Source organism: Somniosus microcephalus, chromosome 19 (genome assembly GCF_052327205.1).
Source record: "Somniosus microcephalus isolate GS21.2 chromosome 19, FLI_Smic_1.0, whole genome shotgun sequence".
NCBI classification, from domain to species: Eukaryota; Metazoa; Chordata; class Chondrichthyes; order Squaliformes; family Somniosidae; genus Somniosus; species Somniosus microcephalus.
Window position 1 is genome coordinate 7,517,910 of NC_141005.1, and position 22,576 is coordinate 7,540,485.

Sequence of the window (22,576 nt, forward strand, 5' to 3'; positions counted from 1 at the left end):
TGTGAGGCAACAGTGCTAACCACTATGCCACCGTGCTGTTCTTGATCTCATGGTGGAACAGGAGGCATTCTTTTTGTTAGCAAAAAAAAATCTTTCTGCATCTGCTGCGCTGTCTGGGGCTTGGCCTGAAGCGAAAGAGTTAACATCAGATGCCCAGCCTGCAGCACTCGCAGACCTCCTGCTGCCCGGCCATTCGCTACCGCCGGTTTCCGCTCAGCAGCAGAAGGCTGGCTGGCGTAAAAAATATTACAATGCGCCTGCGCGTTTGCAGAAGGAAAAAAAGCCAAGCTGCGAAAAAGAAAACAAACAAGCTTCTTTGTGTCTGATGATTTTGCGAGGGCTTCAGTCCCCCTCTCCCCCAGCAAGCTGAAAGATTGCGCCAGCGTTGAATTTGCAGAGCTGGAGGACAAAGTGGGGAATTGCGACCCTGATCTGCAACAGACTTTTTGCAACAGTTGCGAGAGAGAGTAGCGCTTTTCGCCCGCAACTTTCCTTTGTATACAAATAGGACACAGCACGCAGAGAGAGACAGAGACAGACAGAGAGAGATCGCGGAGACGTCCCTGGACCAGGCAGCCTGCAACTCGGCCATGGGGGGAGAGGTCTGAAACAACGCCAGCCAGCCAGATCACACACACACACACACACACACAACATGAACGAAAAGGGATCGGCGGAGACAGGACAACAACCCAGGGAAATGGCAGGAGAGAAGGATTCTTTCCGCAGCAGCTGCATAGACATCTCCTGCCCAGCTCTGGGCAAAGCCCTAATCGCAACCTCTCTCTAGGGTGGAGAGGAATTATAACAACAACAACAACAATAATAAATTAAAAAAAAAAATCATCACCGCAAAAAAGGAACAGGAGGAGGAAAAAAAAAACATGGAGAGCGTGGGGAAATTCGAGTTTAACAGGAAAGATCTGATCGGCCACGGAGCTTTCGCCGTCGTATTCAAGGGTCGATACATCGAGGTAAATTTCAGCCTGGTCAGTGACACTGAGGGTGGGGGGTGGAATTACTGCAGGAAATGTACAAATTGGAGCTGCAACACACCTCTTGTTATTTCTCCCCCACTGCCACTGTTGCAGTAATCTTGTTTATTTCTACCGGATGTCTCTATTTCTCACAAATATTTCTTACGAATGGTGCTGGGGTGGGTGGGTGGGGGGGTGGTGGAAGGCGGGGGGGTGGGGGAGAGTGGTCACATTATTCAGTGAGTTCAATGCAACCTGTCTCCATGATAGGGGGCAAGTTAGAACAAGTCTCCTTTTAGGGGCCCCATTCTTTTTTTGTTAAGTTATGTTCCCAAACGAGCAGAACCTTTAATTTCCCTGCTCAGATTTAAAAATCAGCAAGTTTCAGATTAATCAACACAAATGCTGAGGATTTCCAGCATTTTTCTGTTTTTATTTCAGATTTCCAGCAGTATTTGGCTTTTGTATTCAGATTAATCAACCCGGTTGTGTGCACCCCAGATCAAATTGTTTAATAAAACTGGATCTAAATGAATCATAGAAGCTTATGGCACAGAAGGAGGCCATTCGGCCCATCGTATCCGTGCCAGCCAACAAAGAGCTCTCCAGCCTAATCCCACTTTCCAGCTCTTGCTCCGTAGCCCTGTAGGTTACGGCACTTCAGGTGCGTATCCAAGTACTTTTTAAATGTGATGAGAGTTTCTGCCTCTACCACCCTTTCAGGCAGTGAGTTCCAGACCCCCACCACCCTCTGGGTGAAAACAGGTCTCCTCAACTCCCCTCTAATCCTTCTACCAATTACTTTAAACCTATGCCCCCTGGTTATTGACCTCTCTGCTAAGGGAAATAGATCCTTCCTATCCACTCGAGCTAGGCCCTCATCATTTTATACATGAACTTGCATGCAATGGTAAAAGTGTAACTCCCAATATGGTGAGGTTCAATTAAAAAACCAGCTAAATGATACAAGCAATTTCGAATGTTGTTTCAGAAACCCGATTGGGAAGTTGCAATTAAATGCATCAATAAGAAAAACCTCGCAAAATCGCAAACACTCCTGGGAAAGGAAATTAAAATATTGAAGGTAAGAGCATCACTTCATTTGACCGTTTTAATTTTCTTAATTTTTAACAATGACAATTGCAAAGATCTGGAATAGTGGGTGTGTAGTTCAGCTGTGGTTTTATCACCACTGCTAATATTTCCTCTTTTTCAGGAACTGAAACATGACAATATTGTGGCGCTGTACGACTTTCAGGTAACACCATGTTTCTGTTGGGGTGTCTCATCCATTTTGCTGGTGTTTTCTTATTTATTTCAGGACATGTTTCTATTATCGTTGACGATTTGAAGGATTTTTGCAGGTTAAGGTCCTCACGCATACAGAAGGTTTACTTTGAATTCATTCACCACAATGGATAACCTATATATTAGCCAATAAATTATAACTGAGGAAAATAAATGCATACTTTTGATCAATTTTAGGTCAGTCTATTTTTAATGGTTGATTTTGATGGGACTTCTTGTATTGCGGGAAGGATTATTCCCCTCCTCGCCCTGATTTTACTGGGAATATACCCCCTGGCCCTGGGTTTTAAGAACATAAACAATAGGAGCAGGAGTCAGCCATTTGGCCCTTCGCGCCTGCTCCGCCATTTAATAAGATCATGGCTGATCTTCTAACTCATCTCCACTTTCCCGCACTATCCCCATATCCCTCGATTTCCTTAATATTAAAAAATCTAGCGATCTCTGATTGGGATTATTGGGATTTGCCCTCTGGCCCTGGTTTTATTGGGAATATTTGCCCCCTGGCCCTGGTTTTATTGGGAATATTTGCCCCCTGACCCTGGTTTTATTGGGAATATTTGCCCCCTGACCCTGGTTTTATTGGGAATATTTGCTCCCTGACCCTAGTTTTATTGGGAATATTTGCCCCCTGACCCTAGTTTTATTGGGAATATTTGCCCCCTGGCCCTAGTTTTATTGGGAATATTTGCCCCCTGGCCCTGGAATGCTCTTGTCTGGGAATCTGAGTCTCTCCTGCTGTTTGGGTTAAGACGAGTCCCGCGCATGCGCGGCCAGCCACTGTTGACATTTTGCTCGCCCCGGTAGGAGCTGTACTGCGCCTGCGCCTCGCAGCCCTGGACTGCGCCGGCGCCCGCAAAGGCCGCTGGGTGTTGTAGTCCGCCGCCCTATCCGCCTCCTGTAGACCCAGTCCCCGCAGAACTACAGCGCCCAGCGGGGCTTTGCGCGGCAGAGGGCCACCACGTAAGATGGGCTGTTGCAAGCAGAGGAGGGGTTGATTGGGCAAAGCAGGGTCTCACTATGTGACAGGCTGCAGGAAACATGACTAATGTTACCCATTGCAGGAGCTCTGGCCAAGCGACTGCAGATCACCGAAAATAAGCATCAGTGCACAGTTGTATGAACTGCTTGTAACCTCCTGAACAGAATAAGGACACTTTTCATTATGTCCCTTTACTGGGACAGAGCCAAGGAATGTGCAAAGGGCCATAAATATAAAATAGTCTCTAATAAATCCAATAGGGAATTCAAGAACAACCTCTTTACCCAGAGAGTGGTTAGTGTGTGGAACTCGCTACCACAGGGAGTGGTTGAGGCAAATACTATATATGCATTTAAGGGGAATCTGGATAAAGACACGAGAGATAAAGGAATAGAAGGATATGTTGATAGGGAAAAGAAAAAGAAAGACTTGCATTTCTATAGCGCCTTTCACGATCGCAGGACATCCCAAAGCGCTTTACAGCCAATCAAATATACGGCAGGACACTGGGGAGAAATCCCCATCTCTTCTTCGAAATAGTGCCATGGGTTTTATTACGGCCACCTCAGAGAGCAGACGGGGCCAAGGTTTAACATTTCATCTGAAAGACGGCACCTCCGACAGTGCAGCACTCCCTCAGTACAGCACTGGAGTGCCAGCCTAGGAAGGATGAGATGATATAGGGTGGGAGGAGGCTCGTGTGGAGCATAAACACCAGCATGGATCCGTTGGGCCGAATGGCCTGGCTCAGTACTGTAAATACTCTGTAATTCTATACAAGTTGCACTTTCTTTTCTGCAGTGCTGGGGACTGCATGTAAAGAGCTTCTTTTTCCTTGGTCTCTGCAAAGTTTTAATTTGGGTGATGGTGTCTCACTTGCCAACACTCACACCTCCAACCAAATATTCGCAATATTTGTGCCACTTGTCAGAGATGAGCTGTCAGTTTTCAAGGACGGTCCTCATGGGGGAAAATGACTCACCGAAACCTGTTTCACAAAACCAGAAAGTATTTCTACTTAGCATACATCAAGAGGCCATTCGGCCCATCGTGCTTGTGCCGGCTCTTTGAAAGAGCTCTCCAATTAGTCCCAGTGTCCCTGATGACCATGTGTGCAGGAAGTGTATCCAGCAGCAGCTACTGACAGACCGCATTGCGGCGCTGGAGCTGTGAATAGATACATACTGGAGCATTCGTGATGCTGAGGACATCGTGGATAGCACGTTCAGGGAGTTGGTCACACCGCGGGTAAAGGCTGCACAGGCAGGAAGGGAATGGGTGACCACCAGGCAGAGTAGTAGGCACAGGCAGGTAGTGCAGGGGTCCCCTGTGGCCATCCCCCTCTCAAACAGATACACCAATTTGGATATTGTTGAGGGAGATGGCTTATCGGGGGAAGGAAGCAGCAGTCAACTTCCTGGCACCGTGGGTGGTTCTGCTGCACAAGACGGGAGGAAAAAGAATGGGAGAGCTATAGTGATAGGGGATTCTATTGTAAGGGGAATAGATAGGCGTTTCTGTGGCCGCAAACGAGATTCCAGGATGGTATGTTGCCTCCTTGGTGCAAGGGTCAAGGATGTCTTGGAGCGGCTGCAGAGCATTCTGGAGGGGGAGGGTGAACAGCCAGCTGTCGTGGTGCATATAGGTACCAACGATATAGGTAAAAAATGGGATGAGGTCCTAAAAGCTGAATATAGGGAGTTAGGAGGTAAATTAAAAAATAGGACCTCAAAGGTAGTAATCTCAGGATTGCTACCAGTGCCATGTGCTAGTCAGAGTAGAAATAGAAGGATATTTCAGGTGAATACGTGGCTAGAGGAATGGTGCCAGGGGGAGGGATTCAAATTCCTGGGACATTGGAAACAGTTCTGGGGGAGGTGGGACCAGTACAAACTGGATGGTTTGCATCTAGGCAGGACTGGGACCGATGTCCTGGGGGAGTGTTTGCTAGTGCTGTTGGGGAGGGTTTAAACTAAAATGACAGGGGGTTGGGAACCTGTGCAGGGAGACAGAGGAAAGGGAAGCAAGGATAGAAGCAAAAGACAGGAAGGAGAAATGCAAAAGTGGCAGTCAGAGAAATCAAGGGTTTAAATCATACATGGCCACAGTAAATAATAATTCTAAAAGGTCTAAGAGTGTTAAAAAAACAAGCCTGAAGGCTTAGTGTCTTAATGCAAGGAGCATTTGTAATAAGGTGGATGAATTAGCTGCGCAAATAGATGTAAATGGATATGATATTATTAGGATTACGGAGACATGGCTCCAGGGTGACCAAGGCTGGGAATTCAACATCCAGGGGTATTCAATATTCAGGAAGGACAGGCAAAAAGGAAAAGGAGGTGGGGTAGCATTGCTAGTTAAAGAGGAGATTAACACAATAGTAAGTAAAGATATTAGCTCTGATGATGTGGAATCTGTATGGGTAGAGCTGAGAAATACCAAGGGGCAGAAAACGTTAGTGGGAGTTGTATACAGACCCCCAAACAGTAATGCTGAGGTTGGGGATGGCATTAAACGGGAAATTAGAGACGCGTGCAATAAGGGCACAGCAGTTATCATGGGTAACTTTAATCTACATATAGATTGGGCTAACCAAATTAGTAACAATATTGTGGAGGAGGAATTCCTGGAGTGTATACGGGATGGTTTCCTGGACCAATATGTCAAGGAACCAACTCGAGATCAGGCCATCTTAGACTGGGTATTATGTAATGAGAAAGGATTAATTAGCAATCTTGTTGTGCGAGGCCCCTTGGGGCGGAGCGATCATAATATGATAGAATTCTTCATTAAGATGGAGAGTGAAGTATTTGTCTCAGAGACAAGGGTCCTGAATTTAAATAAAGGAAACTACGATGGTATGAGGCACGAGTTGGCTAGGATGGATTGGGGAACGTTACTTAAAGGGTTGATGGTGGATAGGCAATGGCAAACATTTAAAGATCGCATGGATGAACTACAGAATTTGTTCACCCCTGTTTAATATAAAAATAAAACAAAGAAGGTGACTCAACCGTGGCTAACAAGGGAAATTAGGGATAGCATAAGATCCAAGGAGAGGACATATAAATTGGCCAGAAATAGCAGCAAACCTGAGGATTGGGAGCAGTTTAGGATTCAGCAAAGGTGGACAAAGGGATTAATTAAGAGGGGGAAAATAGAATATGAGAGTAAGCTTGTAGGGAACATAAAAACTGACTGTAAAAGCTTCTATAGATACGTGAAGAGAAAAAGATTGGTGAAGTCAAGCATAGGTCCCTTGCAGTCAGAATCAGGGGAATTTATAATGGGGAACAAAGAAATGGCAGACCAATTAAATACATACTTTGGTTCTGTCTTCACAAAGGAGGACACAAATAACCTCCCAGAGATGTCGGGGAACATAGAGTCTAATGAGAGGGAGGAATTGAATGAAATCAGTATTTGTAGGGTAATGGTGGTAGGGAAATTGACGGGATTGAAGGCCGATAAATCCCCAGGGCCTGATAATCTACATCCTAGGGTACTTAAGGAAGTGGCCCTAGAAATAGTAGATGCATTGCTGGTCATCTTCCAAAATTCTATAGACTCTGAAACAGTTCCCATGGATTGGAGGGTAGCTAATGTAACCCCACTTTTCAAAAAAGGTGGTAGAGAGAAAACGGGGAATTATAGACCAGTAAGCCTGACATCGGTAGTGGGGAAAATGCTAGAGTCTATTATGAAAGATGTGATACTTGGAAAACAGTGACAGGATCAGACAAAGTCAACATGGATTTACAAAAGGTAAATCGTGCTTGACTAATCTACTGGAATTTTTTGAGGATGTAACTGGTAGAATAGATAAGGGAGAACCAGTGGTTGTGGTGTATTTGGACTTTCAGAAGGCTTTCGATAAGGTCCCTCATAAGAGATTAGCGTGTAAAGTTGAAGCACATGGGATTGGGGGTAAGGTACTGACTTGGATAGAGAACTGGTTGGCAGACAGGAAGCAAAGAGTTGGAATAAATGGGTCTTTTTCCGAGAGACAGGCAGTGACTAGTGGGGTACCGCAAGGATCGGTGCTAGGACCCCAGCTGTTCACAATATATATTAATGATCTAGATGAGGGAACTAGATGTAATATCTCCAAGTTTGCAGACGACACAAAGCTGGGTGGGCGTGTGTGCTGTGAGGTGGATGCCGAGAAACTCCAGTATGATTTGGACAGGTTGGGTGATTGGGCAGATGCATGGCAGATGCAGTATAATGTGGATAAATGCGAGGTTATCCACTTTGGTGGCAAAAACAGGAAGGCAGATTATTATCTGAACGACAATAGATTGGGAGAAGGGGAAGTGCAACGAGACCTGGGTGTCCTTGTGCACCAGTCGCTGAAGGTAAGCATGCAGGTGCAGCAAGCGGTTAAGAAGGCAAATGGTATGTTGGCCTTCATAGCGAGAGGATTCGAGTACAGGAGCAAGGATGTCTTGCTGCAGTTGTACAGGGCCTTGGTGAGCCCACATCTTGAGTATTGTGTGCAGTTTTGGTCGCCTTATCTGAGGAAGGATGTTCTTGCCATGGAGGGAGTGCAGCGAAGATTCACCAGGCTGATACCTGAGATGGCAGGAATGACGTATGAGGAGAGATTGGGTCGATTAGGCTTATATTCGCTGGAGTTTAGAAGAATGAGAGGGGATCTCATTGAAACTTATAAAATTCTAACAGGACTGGACAGACTAGATGCAGAAAGGATGTTCCCGATGGCCGGGGAGTCCAGAACCAGGGGTCACAGTCTCGAGATAAGGGTTAAGGCATTTAGGACAGAGATGAGGAGGAATTTCTTCACCCAGAGAGTGGTGAACCTGTGGAATTCTCTACCACAGAAGGCAGTTGAGGCCAATTCATTAAATATATTGAAGAAGGAGTTAGATATATTTCATAAGGCTAAAGGGATCAAGGGATATGGGGAGAAAGCAGGGACAGGATACTCAATGTGGATGATCAGCCATGATCTCACTAAATAGATGAGCAGGCTCGAGGGGCCGAATGGCCTACTCCTGCTCCTATCTTCTATGTTTCCCACTCCTTTGCTCTTTTCCCCATAGCCCTGTAAAGTTTTCCTTTTCAAGTATTTATCCAATTGCCTTTTGAAAGTTACTATTGAACCTGCTTCCACCGCCCTTTCAGGCAGCGCGTTCCAGGTCAGAACACTTGATATGAAGATGGCCGCGTTTCTCCCTAATCAGCCGGATTTCGATGAAAGGCATCAATACAAACATACCTTATATGTGCCTGGGACATTTATTGCAGTACGAGTTTCCTACACAAGTCAAAACCTGCTATAAAATAACATGCAACCAATATTAATGCCAACTGCTAATGGAGAGGGGTCTGTGCTGATTGCAGCCTAGTACTTTCAGTTTGTTTGAGGTTCCATGTTCCACTCCCAGCAACTTACCGCAGTGTTTAGTACACACAGCAGATTAAGTGAGGGGATGAGAGGAATGTTCTTTGATTGAAAACTCCAAATAGATGCTAGAATGCTCTGTTAATAGCACACACTGTATCTTATTTAAACCAGGCTTACGTGATGAATGTGAGAATGCTCACCCTCTGAGAGATATGTAGGGCTGTCTATATTGCAGTGTCAGCTGTGTCTCAGTGGGCTCTCTCTCTCTCTCTCGCCTCTGAGTCAGAAGGTTGTGGGTTCAAGTCCCACTCCAGAGACTTGAGCACAAAAATCTTGGCTGTCAGTGCAGTACTGAGGGAATGCCGTCTTTTGGATGTGAAGTTAAACCAAGGCTCCGTCTGCCCTCTCCGGTGGATGTAAAAGATCCCTTGGCACTATTTCTAAGAAGAGCAGGGGAGTTCTCCCTGGTGTCCTGGCCAATATTTATCCCTCAATCAACATCACTAAAAACAGATTATCTGGTCATTATCACATTGTTATTTGTGGGAGCTTGCTGTGCGCAAATTGGCTGCCGTGTTTCCTACATTACAACAGTGACCACACTTCAAAAAGTACTTCATTGGCTGTAAAACGCTTTGGGACGTCCGGTGGTCGTGAAAGGCGCTATAGAAATGCAAGTCTTTCTTTTTAGAACAGAGAAGTTTAAGGGTGATTTGATAGAGGTGTTTAATATTATGAGGGGATGGGACGATGTAGGTAGAAACAGTGGTTTGGGGCTTGAGGGTGAGGGGACAGAGGTATAACAACAATTTGCATTTATATAACGCCTTTAACTTAGTATAATATCCTAAGGCGTTTCACAGGAGCAATTATCAAACAAAAATTAACCAGAGTACACGAGGGTGAGAGGAGATGGATTTGGTGTGTGTGGCGTGGTGCTTTATGGGTTGTAGTTTACACCGGATAGGAATTCATAGAATCATAGAATGGTTACAGCACAGAAGGAGGCCATTCGGCCCGTCGAGCCCGTGCCGGCTCTCTGCAAGAGCACTTCAGCTAGTCCCACTCTCCCGCCTTTTCCCCCGTAGTCCTAACTCGCACCAAGTCCTGTTCACCCATCATCCCTGTGCTTGCTAACCTACATTGGCTCCTGGTTAAACAGCGCCTCGATTTCAAAATTCTCATCCTTGTTTTAAAATTCCTCCATGGCCTCGCCCCTCCCTATCTCTGTAATCTCGTCCAGCCCCACAACCCCCTGAGATATCTGCGCTCCTCTAATTCTGCCCTCTTGAGCATCCCTGATTATAATCGCTCAACCTTTGGTGGCCGTGCCTTCTGTTGCCTGGGCCCTAAGCTCTGGAATTCCCTCCCTAAACCTCTCCACCTCTCTCTCCTCCTTTAAGACTCTCCTTAAAACCTACCTCTTTGACCAAGCTTTTGGTCACCTGTCCGAATAGATCCTTAATGTGGCTCAGCGTCAAATTTTTTGTCTTAAAATACTCCTGTGCAGCGCCTTGGGATGTTTTACCACATTAAAGGTGCTATATAAATACAAGTTGTTGTAGCCCTACAGATACTTCTCCAATTCCTATTTGAAAGCCATGATTGAATCTGCCTCCACCACCCTCTCAGCCAGTGCAATCCAGAATTGTGTCAGCAAGGAGCTGTTTTGGAATTGTCGAGCCTGGAGATGACAAAAGTGTGGTTGGAAGTTTCATCGGGAGCGATGGTGAGGTAGGGACGGCGACTGGGTACAGTGGTGTAGTCGTTATGCTACTGGACTGGTAATCCAGGGGCCTGCACTCAGAATCTTGAGTTCAAATCCCACCAGGGCAGTTTGAGAATTTGAAATTCAGTTTAAAAAAATAAAAAGCTGGTGTCAGTAAAAGTGACCATGAAGCTTGTCGGATTGTCGTGAAAACTCAACGGGTTCACTGATGTCCTTTAGGGAAGGAAACCTGCCGTCCTTACCCGGTCTGGGCCTATAGGTGACTCCAGTCCCCAAACCAACGTGGTTGACTCTTAACACCCCTTTGAAGTGGCCCAGCAAACCCCTCGCTTGTATCAAACTCCTACAGATAGCAAGAAGGCGGCCCACCACCACCTTCTCAGGGCAACTAGGGATGAGCAATAAATGCCGGCCTTGCCAGCGACACCCACATCCCGAGAAAGAGTAAAAACAAAAGCTGGGCACTGTTACGGAGGTGAAATTGGATGGTCTTTGTGCTGGCTAGAATGTGGGCTTTGAAGCTCAGTTCAGGGTCGAACAGGAGCTGATACATAGGAACATTAGGATCAGGAGTCGACCCTTGGGCCCGCTCCGCCATTCAATCAGATCATGGCTGATCTGAACCTCGGCTCTATCTCCCTGCCTTTGCTCCGTAACCCTTGATACTCATACCCAACAAAAATCTATCGATCTCAGTTTTGAAAGTTCCAATGAACTCCCAGCACCCACAGCCCTTTGGAGAGAGAGCGTTTCAGATTTCCACCACCCTTTGTGTGAAGAAGTGCTTCCCGACATCACCCCTGAACGGCCTGGCTCTAATTTTAAGGTTATGCCCCCTTGTTCTGGACTCCCCCCACCAGAGGAAATAGTTTCTCTCTATCGACCTTATCGAATCCCTTGATGATTTTAAAGACCTCAATTAGATCACCGGTCAACACCCTCTAAACTCAAGGGAAGCTGATGAGGGGTGTGGAGCTGGGGATTAATGTGCGGAGTTTAGGTCTGGAGTAAAATAGGGGAACTTCAGTCTTGCTGAGAGATCTGCAGCAATGTGTATTTGTCTTGCTGTGAGCTTTGATATGCTTTTCCTCTTGCACTGCAGATTAAGTGAGTGTATCAGCGGACTATGCTTTAATTAAACATGCCAGATAAATTACACAGAATTTACAGCACAAAAACAGGCAATTCGGCCCAACTGGTCCGTGCCGGTGATTATGCTCCACACCAGCCTCCTCCCACCCCTCTTTGTCTAACCCTATCAGCACTTCAACAACAACCTCATTGAATTTTTTTGAAGAGGTAACAGAGAGAATAGACAAGGGTAATACAGTAGATGTAATTTATCGAGATTTTCAAAAGGCCTTCGATAAGGTACCCCATAATAGACTAATGAATAAGGTCAGAGAATGCGGAGTCAGGGGACAAGTAGCGGAATGGATTGCTGGCTGGCTTCAAGACAGAAAGAGTGGGAGTAAAGGGTAGCTATTCACAGTGGCAGAAGGTGGGTAGTGGTGTTCCACAAGGATCAGTGCTGGGACCACTGCTGTTCACAATTTACATTAACGATTTAGACTTTGGAATCAAAAACACAAGTTCTAAATTTGTGAATGACACTAAATTGGGGGGGATAGTCAATACTGAGGAGGACTGCAACAAATTACAGGAGGACATTAATAAACTTGCAGAATGGGCAAATAATTGGCAAATTAAATTCAACACAGATAAATGTGAGGTATTACATTTTGGTAGGAAGAATAGGGAGGTCACTTATTACTTGGAGGGTGCGAGTCTAGGTGGGGTAGAGGAACAAAGGGATCTCGGAGTACAAATACACAAATCACTGAAAGTTGCGACTCAGGTTAGCAAGGCCATAAAAAAAGGCAAACCAAGCACTAGGGTTTATTTCTAGAGGGATAGAATTGAAAAGTAGGGAAGTTATGTTAAACCTGTATCGAACCTTGGTTAGACCACACTTGGAGAACTGCGTACAGTTCTGGTCACCATATTATAAAAAGGATATAGAGGCACCGGAGAGAGTGCAGAGAGGATTTACAAGGATGATACCAGAAATGCGAGGGTATACCCATCAGGAAAGGATAAACAGGCTGGGTTTCTTTTCGCTTGAAAATAGATGGCTGAGGGGTGACCTAATAGAGGTCTTTAAAATTATGAAAGGTTTTGACAGAGTGGATACAGAGAGAGTGTTTCCACTTGTGGGGAAGAGCAAAACTAGAGGCCATCAATATAGGATAGTCACCCAGAAATCCAATAGGGAATTCAAAAGAAACTTCTTTACCCGGAGAGTGGTGAGAATGTGGAACTCGCTACCACAGGGAGTGGTTGAGGCGAATAATATAGATGCATTTAAGGGGCAGTTAGATAAGCATATGAGGGAGAAGGGAATCGAGGGTTACGCTGATAGAGTTAGATGAGGAAAGACGGGAGGAGGCTCGAGTGGAGCATAAACACCGGCATGGACTGGTTGGGCCGAATGGCCTGTTTCTGTGCCATATATTCTATGTTAGCCTATGTAACAACAATTTGCATTTACTGTATATAGCCCCTCTAACGTAGTAAAACGTCCCAAGGTGCTTCACAGGAGCAATTATCAAACAAAATTTGACACCGAGCCACATAAGGAGATATTAGCACAGGTGACCAAAAGCTTGGTCACAGAGGTAGGATTAAGGAGCGTCTTAAAGGAGGAAAGAGAGGTGGAGAGGCGGAGAGGTTTAGGGAAGGAATTCTAGAGCTTAGGGCCCAGGCAGCTGAAGGCACGGCCACCAATGGTGGAGCGATGGAAATCGGGGATGTGCAAGAGGACAGACTTGGAAGAGCGCAGAAATCTCAGAGGGTTGTAGGCAATGTTCCCTCTAAGCTGCGTGGCCGCGCAGCTCTCTGCCGGTCCCGCGCAGCCTGGTTCCGGGCTTTCCAATGTTATATTTCGTGCATGCGCAAAACTGCGAATAGGCCACGCGACCCCGCACCCAAAGGAAAATTAGGGTGAACACTAGCTGTAGGACTGGAGGAGATTACAGAGATAGGGAGGGGCGAGGCCATGAAGAGGTTTGAAAAGAAGGATGAGAATTTTAAAATCGAGGCGTTGCTTAACTGGGAGCCAATGTAGTTCAGCGAGCACAGAGGGTGCTGCGTGAACGGGACTTGGTGCGAGTTAGGACACGGGCAGCAGAGTTTTGGAGGACCTCGGGTTTATGGAGGGTAGAACGTGGGAGGCCGGCCAGGAGTGCAGCTTCAAATATTAAATAGTATATCCTTCTCTTCCTTTCTCCCTCATGTGTTTATCTAGCCTCCCCTTAAACACATCTCTGCTGTTCGCCTCAACCACTCCCTGTGGTAGCGAGTTCCACATTCTCACCACTCTCTGGGTAAAGAAGTTTCTCCTGAATTCCCTATTGGATTTATTAGTGACTATCTTATATTGACGGCCCCTAGTTTTAGACCCCGCCCCACAAGTGGAAATATTTTCTCTACCTCTACCCTATCGAACCCCTCCATAATCTTAATGACCTCTATTAATAGATTCTAGAATGTGTCGCCTACTCCCTTAATGGTTCACACAATGCCTTATTTAAACCAGACAAAAATAATATTCACACTTGTCCCAAACTCTCAGTGCTGATCAGTGTTCCCGTTAAACTGCGTTGTGGTCTGGAGGTCCCGCGCAGCCGGCTCACCGGCTTTTAAATGGAAAAAATGCACATGCGCGGAAATTTGAGTGGGCCAAGCACCCACAAACAATTAGTGGGAATCTTGGTGCTGACCCTCTACTTTTAGTTTAAAAGAATAATACAGTTTGAATGAAGATGTTTCTCAAAGCCAATACAGCCTCCCAGACCAACCTCCGACCTAGTGGAGTATGTTTATTAAAGAGCACGTTTCCTGTTTTGCTGTGTCCCTGTCGTTTTAGCCTCGTGTCCCAACGTGAATCAATGGATTTAAATTTTAAAAATCTAATTACTGCGAGTGCAAAATAACTCGGGTAGCGCTTCGTGGTCACGACATAGGGGTTGATGGGGGCTCTTTTTTTCTCCAGAAAAGAGAAGACGGAGGTGTGACCTGATAGAGATCTTTAAAATTATGAAGGTGTTCGATAGGGTAGACGTAGAGAAGATGTTTCCACTTGTGAGGGGAGTCCAAAACTAGAGGCCATCAATATAAGATAGTCACTAAGAAATCCAATAGGAAATTCAGGAGAAACTTTACCCAGAGAGTGGTGAGAATGGGTCCCGTTTATTTCCAACACCAGGTCTCTGATTGATCACCTTGAAGGCAACACCTGATTTCTGATTGGTCCCCTTGGAGGACAAGATACACCCAGCAGTTTCTCTGGAATGTGTAATTAGATCCTGCCTGCCTAAGTTATCAATTAGTTTGCAAAGTGTAATTTAAACCATTCGGACTGCCTACTCCAGACAGAACAGAACTCACATACAACAGACAGGGCTCACCTTCACGGGTTAAGACCTTCTCCCAACACCCCAATAATTTCCGGACCCCCACCCCCAACAAGTTCCCAAGCTTCCTCACACCCCGAATTCCTGACCTCCTCCCCCCAGCCACCTCCCCGGGTTCCTGACCTCCCTCCGACAAGTTCCTGACCTTTTCCCTCCCCGCCACCTCCATAGATGGGGCATTGTGTGTGGGTCATGGATTGTTAACACGTTTATTGGGTATGAAGTGAATAATGACAGTGTCATGACTTCAGATTTCATCCAGTCCAATGATGGCATTCGCCACACACGCACCGAGCTTTCCGAGAACTCAACCAGGTCTTGGGGGAGGAAAGGGAGAACATGGTGCAGGTGCAAAGGTTTAAAAAAAAAATTGTTCATGGGATGTGGGCGTCGCTGGCAAGGCCAGCATTTATTGCCCATCCCTAATTGCCCTTGAGAAGGTGGTGGTGAGCCGCCTTCTTGAACCGCTGCAGTCCGTGTGATGAAGGTACTCCCACGGCGCTGTTAGGGAGGGAGTTCCAGGATTTTGACCCAGTGACGATGAAGGATCGGCCGATATATTTCCAAGTCAGGATGGTGTGTGACTTGGAGGGGAACTTGGAGGTGGTGGTGTTCCCATGCGCCTGCTGCCCTTGTCCTTCTAGGTGGAAGAGGTCGCGGGTTTGGGAGGTGCTGCCGAACAAGCCTTGGTGAGTTGCTGCAGTGCATCTTGTAGATGGAACACACTGCAGCCACGGTGCGCCGGTGGTGGAGGGAGTGAATGTTTAAGGTGGTGGATGGGGTGCCAATCAAGCGGGCTGCTTTGTCTTGGATGGTGTTAAGCTTCTTGAGTGTTGTTGGAGCTGCACTGATCCAGGCAAGTGGAGAGTATTCCATCACACTCCTCACTTGTGCCTTTTGATGGTGGAAAGGCTTTGGGGAGACACTTGCCACAGAATATCCAGCCTCTGACCTGCTCTTGTTGCCTCAGTATTCATGTGGCTGGTCCAGTTAAATTTCTGGTCAATGGTGACCCCCAGGATGTTGATGGTGGTGGATTCGGTGATGGTAATGCTATTGAATGTCAAGGGGCGGTGGTTAGACTCTCGCTTGTTGGAGATAGTCATTGCCTGGCACTTCTGTGAGGTGAACATTGTCCAGGTCTTGTTGCATGCGGGCATGGACTGCTTCATTATCTGAGGAGTTGTGAATGGCACTGAACACTGCAGTCATCAGCGAACATCCCCATTTCTGACCTTATTTTGGAGGGAAGGTCATTGATGAAGCAGCTGAAGATGGTTGGGCCTTCTATGAAGATGGTGGTAGAATGTGAGCCGTCTTACCATTTGGATCGTGTTCTCGCTCTCACCCCGCCCCTTTAGACCTGGATCACGTTCTTCCCCCCCTATCCCCACTGTGCTCTCTGTGCCCTTTACCCAGCCCCCCACCGAATTCCTGACCTCCTCTCCCCTTCCTCCGATCCTCTCTCCCCGCTTTCTCTCCCCCCTCTGATCCCCTCTCTCCCCCCTCCGATCCCCTCTGTCTCTCCCCCCCCAATCACCGCGCTCTCTCTCCCCCTCTCTCCTCACTCTCTCTCTCCCCCTCCGATTCCCTCTCTCTCTCCCCCCTCCAATCCCCGCTCTCTCTCCCCCCTCTCTCCCCGCTCTCTCTCTTCCCCCCCCGATCCCCGCTCTCTCTCCCCCCTCTCTCCCCGCTCTCTCTCTCCCCCTTCCGATCCCGTCTCTCTCTCCCCCTCTGATCCCTGTGTTTTCTCTCCCCCTCTCTCCCCGCTCTCTCTCCCCCCTCCGATTCCCTCTCTCTCTCCCCCCTCCGATCCCTGCTCTCTCTCTCCTCCCTCTCTCCCTGCTCTCTCTCTCCCACCTCTGATCCCCTCTCTCTCTCCCCCCTCCGATCCCCCCTCCGATCCTCCAACTCTCTCCCCACTCTGATCCCCCCTCTCATGCAGATAATCACAGTGGTGAGAATGTGGAACTCGCTACCACAGGGAGTGGTTGAGGCGAATAGCAGAGATACAGTTAAGGGAAAGCTGGATAAACACATGAGGGGGACAGGAATAGAAGGATATGCTGATGGGGTGAGATGAAGAGGTGTGGGAGGAGGCTGGTGTGGAGCAGAAACACCGGCAAGGTCCTGATGGGCCGAATGGCCTGTTTCTGTGCTGTAAATACTATGTAACTAGGCTCGGAGGCAAAAATAGTTCTTTAAACATACTCTTAAAGGTTTATTTTACGAGGAATTGTGCTATGTTAAGCACTTTAACCTTCTGTTAAACTTAGCAGGTTTCTGTGCTGTAAATACTGTGTGATTCAATGTTCAGAGGAATGTATGGGTCATAACTTTATTCCCAGTATTGTGGGAACCAGCATTCCTAATTGCTTGGGGCGTGTGTATGTTTTTAAAATCGTGCAGAAAGAAAATAATCACTAAGAGGATGTTTTGTTCTGTAGGTTCATGTTTACTTGGCTGCCTCTGAATTGGTGCAGGAACTGAACCTTTGTTGCATATTTCTGTCAAGAAACATTTTTTTAAAAGCAGAAGAAATATGAGAATCATAAAAAAACAGATCATTAAATCAAAAAGAAAGAAAGTCTTGCATTTCTACAACAGCTTTCACCACCTCAGGACGTCTCAAAATGCTTCACAGCCAATGAAGTACTTTTGAAGTGTGGTCACTGTTGTAATGTGGGAAACGCGGCAGCCAATTTGCGCACAGCAAGCTCCCACAAACAGCAATGTGATAATGACCGCATAATCTGTTTTAGTGATGTTGGTTGAGGGATAAATATTGGTCACAGGACACCGGGGAGAACTCCCCCTCCTTTAATAAGGATGCTTATAAAATCCTGACAGGACTGGACAGACTAGATGCAGGAAGGATGTTCCCGATGGTCGGGGAGTCCAGAACCAGGGGTCACAGTCTAAGGAAGGCAGTAGAGGCCAATTCATTAACTATATTCAAGAAGAAGTTGGATATATTTCTTAAGGCTAAAGGGATCAAGGGATATTGGGAGAAAGCAGGGACAGGGTACTGAACGTGGATGATCAGCCATGATCTTATTGAATGGTGGAGCAGGCTCGAGGGGCCGAATGGCCTACTCCTGCTCCTATCTTCTATATGTCTATGTTTCTATGCTTCCAACTGAGCTACAGGCCAAAGCCCACAACATCTGCTCTGGGACTGAGCAGTCCGGCCATGCTTCAGAACGGCACTGGGTCTAACCATGAAAGGGTTAATTGGCCTTCTGCTGACTGATGAACCAGTGTGGGTGGTCTAACCAGTTCTTCCTTTGATGTTCAGAGACTAGTGTATACACTCCAGGTAGATGTATAGATGGATATCTATTGTTCAGTGCCAGCTTTATTTTTTTTGGATGGGTTGTGGAAAATGTTTGTGCTTTTCGAGGTATGAGATGCTGGTGTTGGGCAATGGAAGATTGTTCTATTGTAGGGCTCAGTGGGTAGCACTCTCCCCTCTCAGTCAGAAGGTCACGGGTTGGAGGCCTACTGCTGAGGCTTAGCACGTAATCCAGGCTGACACTCCCAGTGCAGTACTGAGGGAGTGCTGCACTGTCGAAGGTGCCGTTTTTCGGACACGACATTAAACCGAGGTCACGCCTCCCCTCTCAGGTAGATGTAAAAAAAATCCCGTGGCACTATTTTGAAGAAGAGCAGGGGAGTTGTCCCTGATGTCCTGACCAACATCTGTCACTCAATGAACATTATTAAAACAGGTTATCGGTGTATTGATTTGTATGTGGGTTCAATGACGACACATTCATGAAAGAGAATGACTTTTTATCTAAAGCATGTTCAACTCAGTTAACAGCATTACAGGAGACACCATCTTAGAGATCCATCTAAAATGAAACTAAAACTAAACTGCTTGTCTCTCACATGCCCTCTGCTGGTCAGGCATAAATAATCAGGCAAATATGCTGGTAAGGCATAAATAATCAAACAGGCAAATACCATCACTATTTGCTGATATCATTACATCTCCCTTAAAACAAAAGTATTTTACTTTTATCTAACAACATGTTTTCTTTGTATTACTCTGCATTTTAACTGTAACACTTAATGAACTTACATTATCATTATCATGATCAAGGTTTTTTAACCTTGTTTTGTGTGTTCACATGAAATATGTAAATACCTAGAACTTGAAGAGAGAATAAGATAACATTACTTCCTTCTATAACAAGAGTCCTTAAACTTGCTCAATGAGTCTCTCAGGAGGCTTCACGTGTCTTGAGGATTTTCTGATTGATTGTCCTTGAATCTGAGTTGTTGCCTCAGATGATGATTTCTCAGCTGTGTGATCAGGTTGTTCAACAGTATCAGTCTTTTGACCTGCTGTGTGATCAGGTTGTTCAACAGTATCAGTCTTTTGACTTGCTGTGGCTGGTCCCATGAGAAGATCCCGACGATTTCTTCTCAGAACAGCACCCTCATCTGTCTGAATGGTGTATGATCTTGGTTGGACTTCACTCAGGACAGTTCCCTTCTGAGTCCATATGTTTGTTTTGTCTTTGAACCTTACTTGGTCACCAGTGTGGAGTTCAGGTAGGTTTTGTGTTCCTCTGTCATAGTAGTACTTTTGCTTTTCTTTCTGTTGTTCTTTGAACTTCCTCACTTGCTCCCCCTCTTTTGTTTTCAGGAGGTTCTCCGGGATGGGTATGTTTGACCTTAGCAGACGTCCCATAAGGAGTTGGGCTGGTGACATACCACACTCGAGCGGCGTTGTGCGGTATACAAGCATGCCCTGGTAGAAGTCAGTTCCACTGTCTTTTGCCTTGTACATCAGTCTTTTCACTGTCTGGACCAATTTTTCCACTAGTCCATTGGACTGTGGAAAGTGAGGACTTGACGTTGTGTGGACAAAGTCCCACTCTTTGGCAAAGTGTCGGAAACTTGCATTGTAAAACTGGGGTCCGTTGTCTGTGAAGACCTCGCTTGCCACGCCATGTCTGGAGAATATGGCTTTCATACATGTTATCACAGCATCTGCAGTGGTGGTGTACAGTCTACACACCTCTGGATACAGGGAGTAATAGTCTGTGACTACAAGATAGTTCTTCCCTTGACATACAAACAGGTCAGCGCCTACCTTCTGATAAGGTCTGTCTGGCGCTGGGTGTGGCTTTAGTGGTTCTACCGGATTGCTTGCTTGATATTTCAGGCATATTGTGCAGTTTGACACCTCATTTGTCACATCTTGGTTGATTCGTGGCCAGTACATCACCTCTCGTGCTCTTTTCTTACATTTTTCGATTCCCAGATGTCCTCCATGGATCTTTTTCAGCATCTCTCTTCTCAGACTCTTTGGGATTACTATTTTACTTCCTTTGTAGATGATGTCTTCGACCACTGATAGTTCCGCCCTGCAGTTCCAGTACTCTGCTATATCAGGTGAGCAGTCTTGCTTCATGTTGGGCCATCCATCCAAGATGCTTTTCCTCAGTCGTCTCATTGTTTCATCTTTGTTTGTCTCAGTTTTTATGAGCTCCATTTTTGCATCTGCTATGGGCAGTGCACTTGTGATCATGTCCACGTAGGCGTTCACTTTTTCATCCATTTTGGTGTTTGCGGGCTCACTTGGGTCAACAGCTCTGGACAACGTGTCTGCTGTATACATCAGCTTACCCGGTGTGTACGCAACATTCAGTGTATAGCGTTGCAGCCTGATCATCATTCTTTGTATTCTAAGCGGACAGCTATTTAGTGGCTTTTGGAACAATGCAATCAAGGGCTTATGGTCAGTCTCTACACTGATTGCTTGTCCTGCCACAAACTGGTGAAATCTTTCACAGGCGTATGTGATGCTGAGCAGCTCCTTTTCTATTTGAGCATATCGCGTCTCCGCGTCTGTCATTGAGAGCGATGCATATGCAATAGGTTGCCAGTAGTCATATTTTTGCAGAAGAACGGCACCGAGCCCACTCTGTGATGCATCTGATGATATCTTGATGGGTCTCGCTGGGTCATAAAACCTTAGAACTGGTTCCTCTGTGAGCAGTTTCTTTAGATCGCTCCATGACTTCTCATGCTCATGATTCCATTCCCATTCTATGTTCTTTTCAGTTAGTCTTCTCAGTGGCGCCATCTTTTCTGAGAGGTTGGATATGAATTTACCCATGTAGTTGATCATTCCATTAAACCTCTGCACGTCCTTTTTGCATTGTGGCTTTGGCATATTCTCAATGGCGGACACCTTTCTGGGATCTGGTCTGATGCCCTCACTGCTAAGGATATCTCCCACGAATGTCAGTTCTGTCACCCCGAGCTGGCATTTCTCTCTATTCAGCTTCAGGTTTGTTTTCCTTGTTGCTTCCAGCACTTTTTTCAGTCTCTCGTCATGCTCAGTTCTCGTGGTTCCCCATACTATGATGTCATCCATCGATGTATCAACTCCCTCCAGGTGCTCATAGATCATATGGATAGTTTTGTGATACATTTCAGGAGCTGAGGCAATGCCAAATGGTAACCTTAGGAATCTGTATCTGCCAAATGGACTGTTGAACGTGCACAGTCTTGAACTTGCTTCGTCCAGTTTCATCTGCCAAAATCCTGATGATGCATCTAACTTGCTGAAATACTTTGCATTTGCAAACTGTGACATGATTTCTTCACGTGTAGGAAGCTTGAAGTGCTCTCTCTTTATTGCTCTGTTTAGATCTCTTGGATCCAGGCAAATTCTGAGCTTTCCATTCTTTTTGTCCACATCGACGAGGGAACTCACCCACTCAGTTGGCTCATCTATCTTCTGAATCACGTTCAGACTTTCCATCCTGTCCAACTCTGCCTTCAGTTGCTTTTGAAGAGCAAACGGAACTTTTCTGCATGGATGTATGACCGTTGGCATACTTTTATCTACTCTGATCGTGTGTTCTCCTGGAAGGTAGCCTAGACCCTGAAATAGGTCGTTGTACTCTTTCATGAGTTCATCATAGACTGTCTCTCCTTCGCTTTCCACAACGAGGACTCTCTTTACCAGGTTCAGTCTCTCACAGGCTATTAAACCTAGTATGGCCTGCACATCCTTAGGCACCACGATTAATGCTAGCGTGTGCTCTCTGTCCTTGTGTGTCACTTTGACAATGCATTTTCCTTTCACTGGTATATCAGTACCTGAGTATCCTGTCACTTTCACTTTGATTCCATGTATCTTTGGTCTGGGTCTAATTTTCTTAAAATCAGTCTCTGATATCACATTAACTTGTGCTCCAGTATCCAATTTAAATGGAATGTGTATGTCATTCACTTTTAGTGTCAACATCCAGTCTCTTTTCTTTTTTGTTTTCAGACACAACATCCACATTGAACTCCTCTATCTCGCTTTCATCTACTGCATGGACCTTGCTTTGTTGCGCTTGGTTCTTACAGCAACGGGCATAATGGTTGTTTTTGTTGCAACTATTGCATGTTTTACCATATGCTGGACACTTTTTTGGTGGATGCTGTGTACCGCATCGACTACATGACTTTCAATTGCCCCTTTCATTTTTGTTCGCTGGCCACGCCTCTTTTTTCACATTGGCGCTCTTTTTGTTAAACGGTTTGTGTCCGTTCTTTCTCACTGCATCCACGTTGCAGCTACTGTCACTGAACAGCTCCTTTGCCTGCGACTTCACAGTCTCTGTAGCCCTACACAGTGCTATGGCTTTTCCCAGGTCTAGATCTTGCTCTCTTAGCAGTCTTTCCCTTCGACCATTATCTGGAATACCACACACCAGT

General features: G+C 46.1%; 1 protein-coding gene across 6 annotated transcripts in view; it reads left to right on the forward strand.

Moving 5' to 3' along the window:
- The first annotated feature begins 210 nt into the window (after positions 1-210).
- ulk1b (unc-51 like autophagy activating kinase 1) overlaps positions 211-22,576 on the forward strand; it is a 203,168-nt gene continuing 180,802 nt past the window's right edge. For 3 of the 6 annotated variants that reach the window (XM_086011911.1, XM_086011910.1, XM_086011909.1), the window contains exons 1-3: positions 211-974; positions 1,969-2,061; positions 2,194-2,235. In XM_086011911.1, the coding sequence (XP_085868037.1) occupies positions 885-974; positions 1,969-2,061; positions 2,194-2,235 (225 nt within the window). In that variant the 5' untranslated portion in view covers positions 211-884. The remainder of the gene's footprint in view (positions 975-1,968; positions 2,062-2,193; positions 2,236-22,576) is intronic. The other 3 variants (XM_086011908.1, XM_086011914.1, XM_086011913.1) reach the window with 2 other exon arrangements.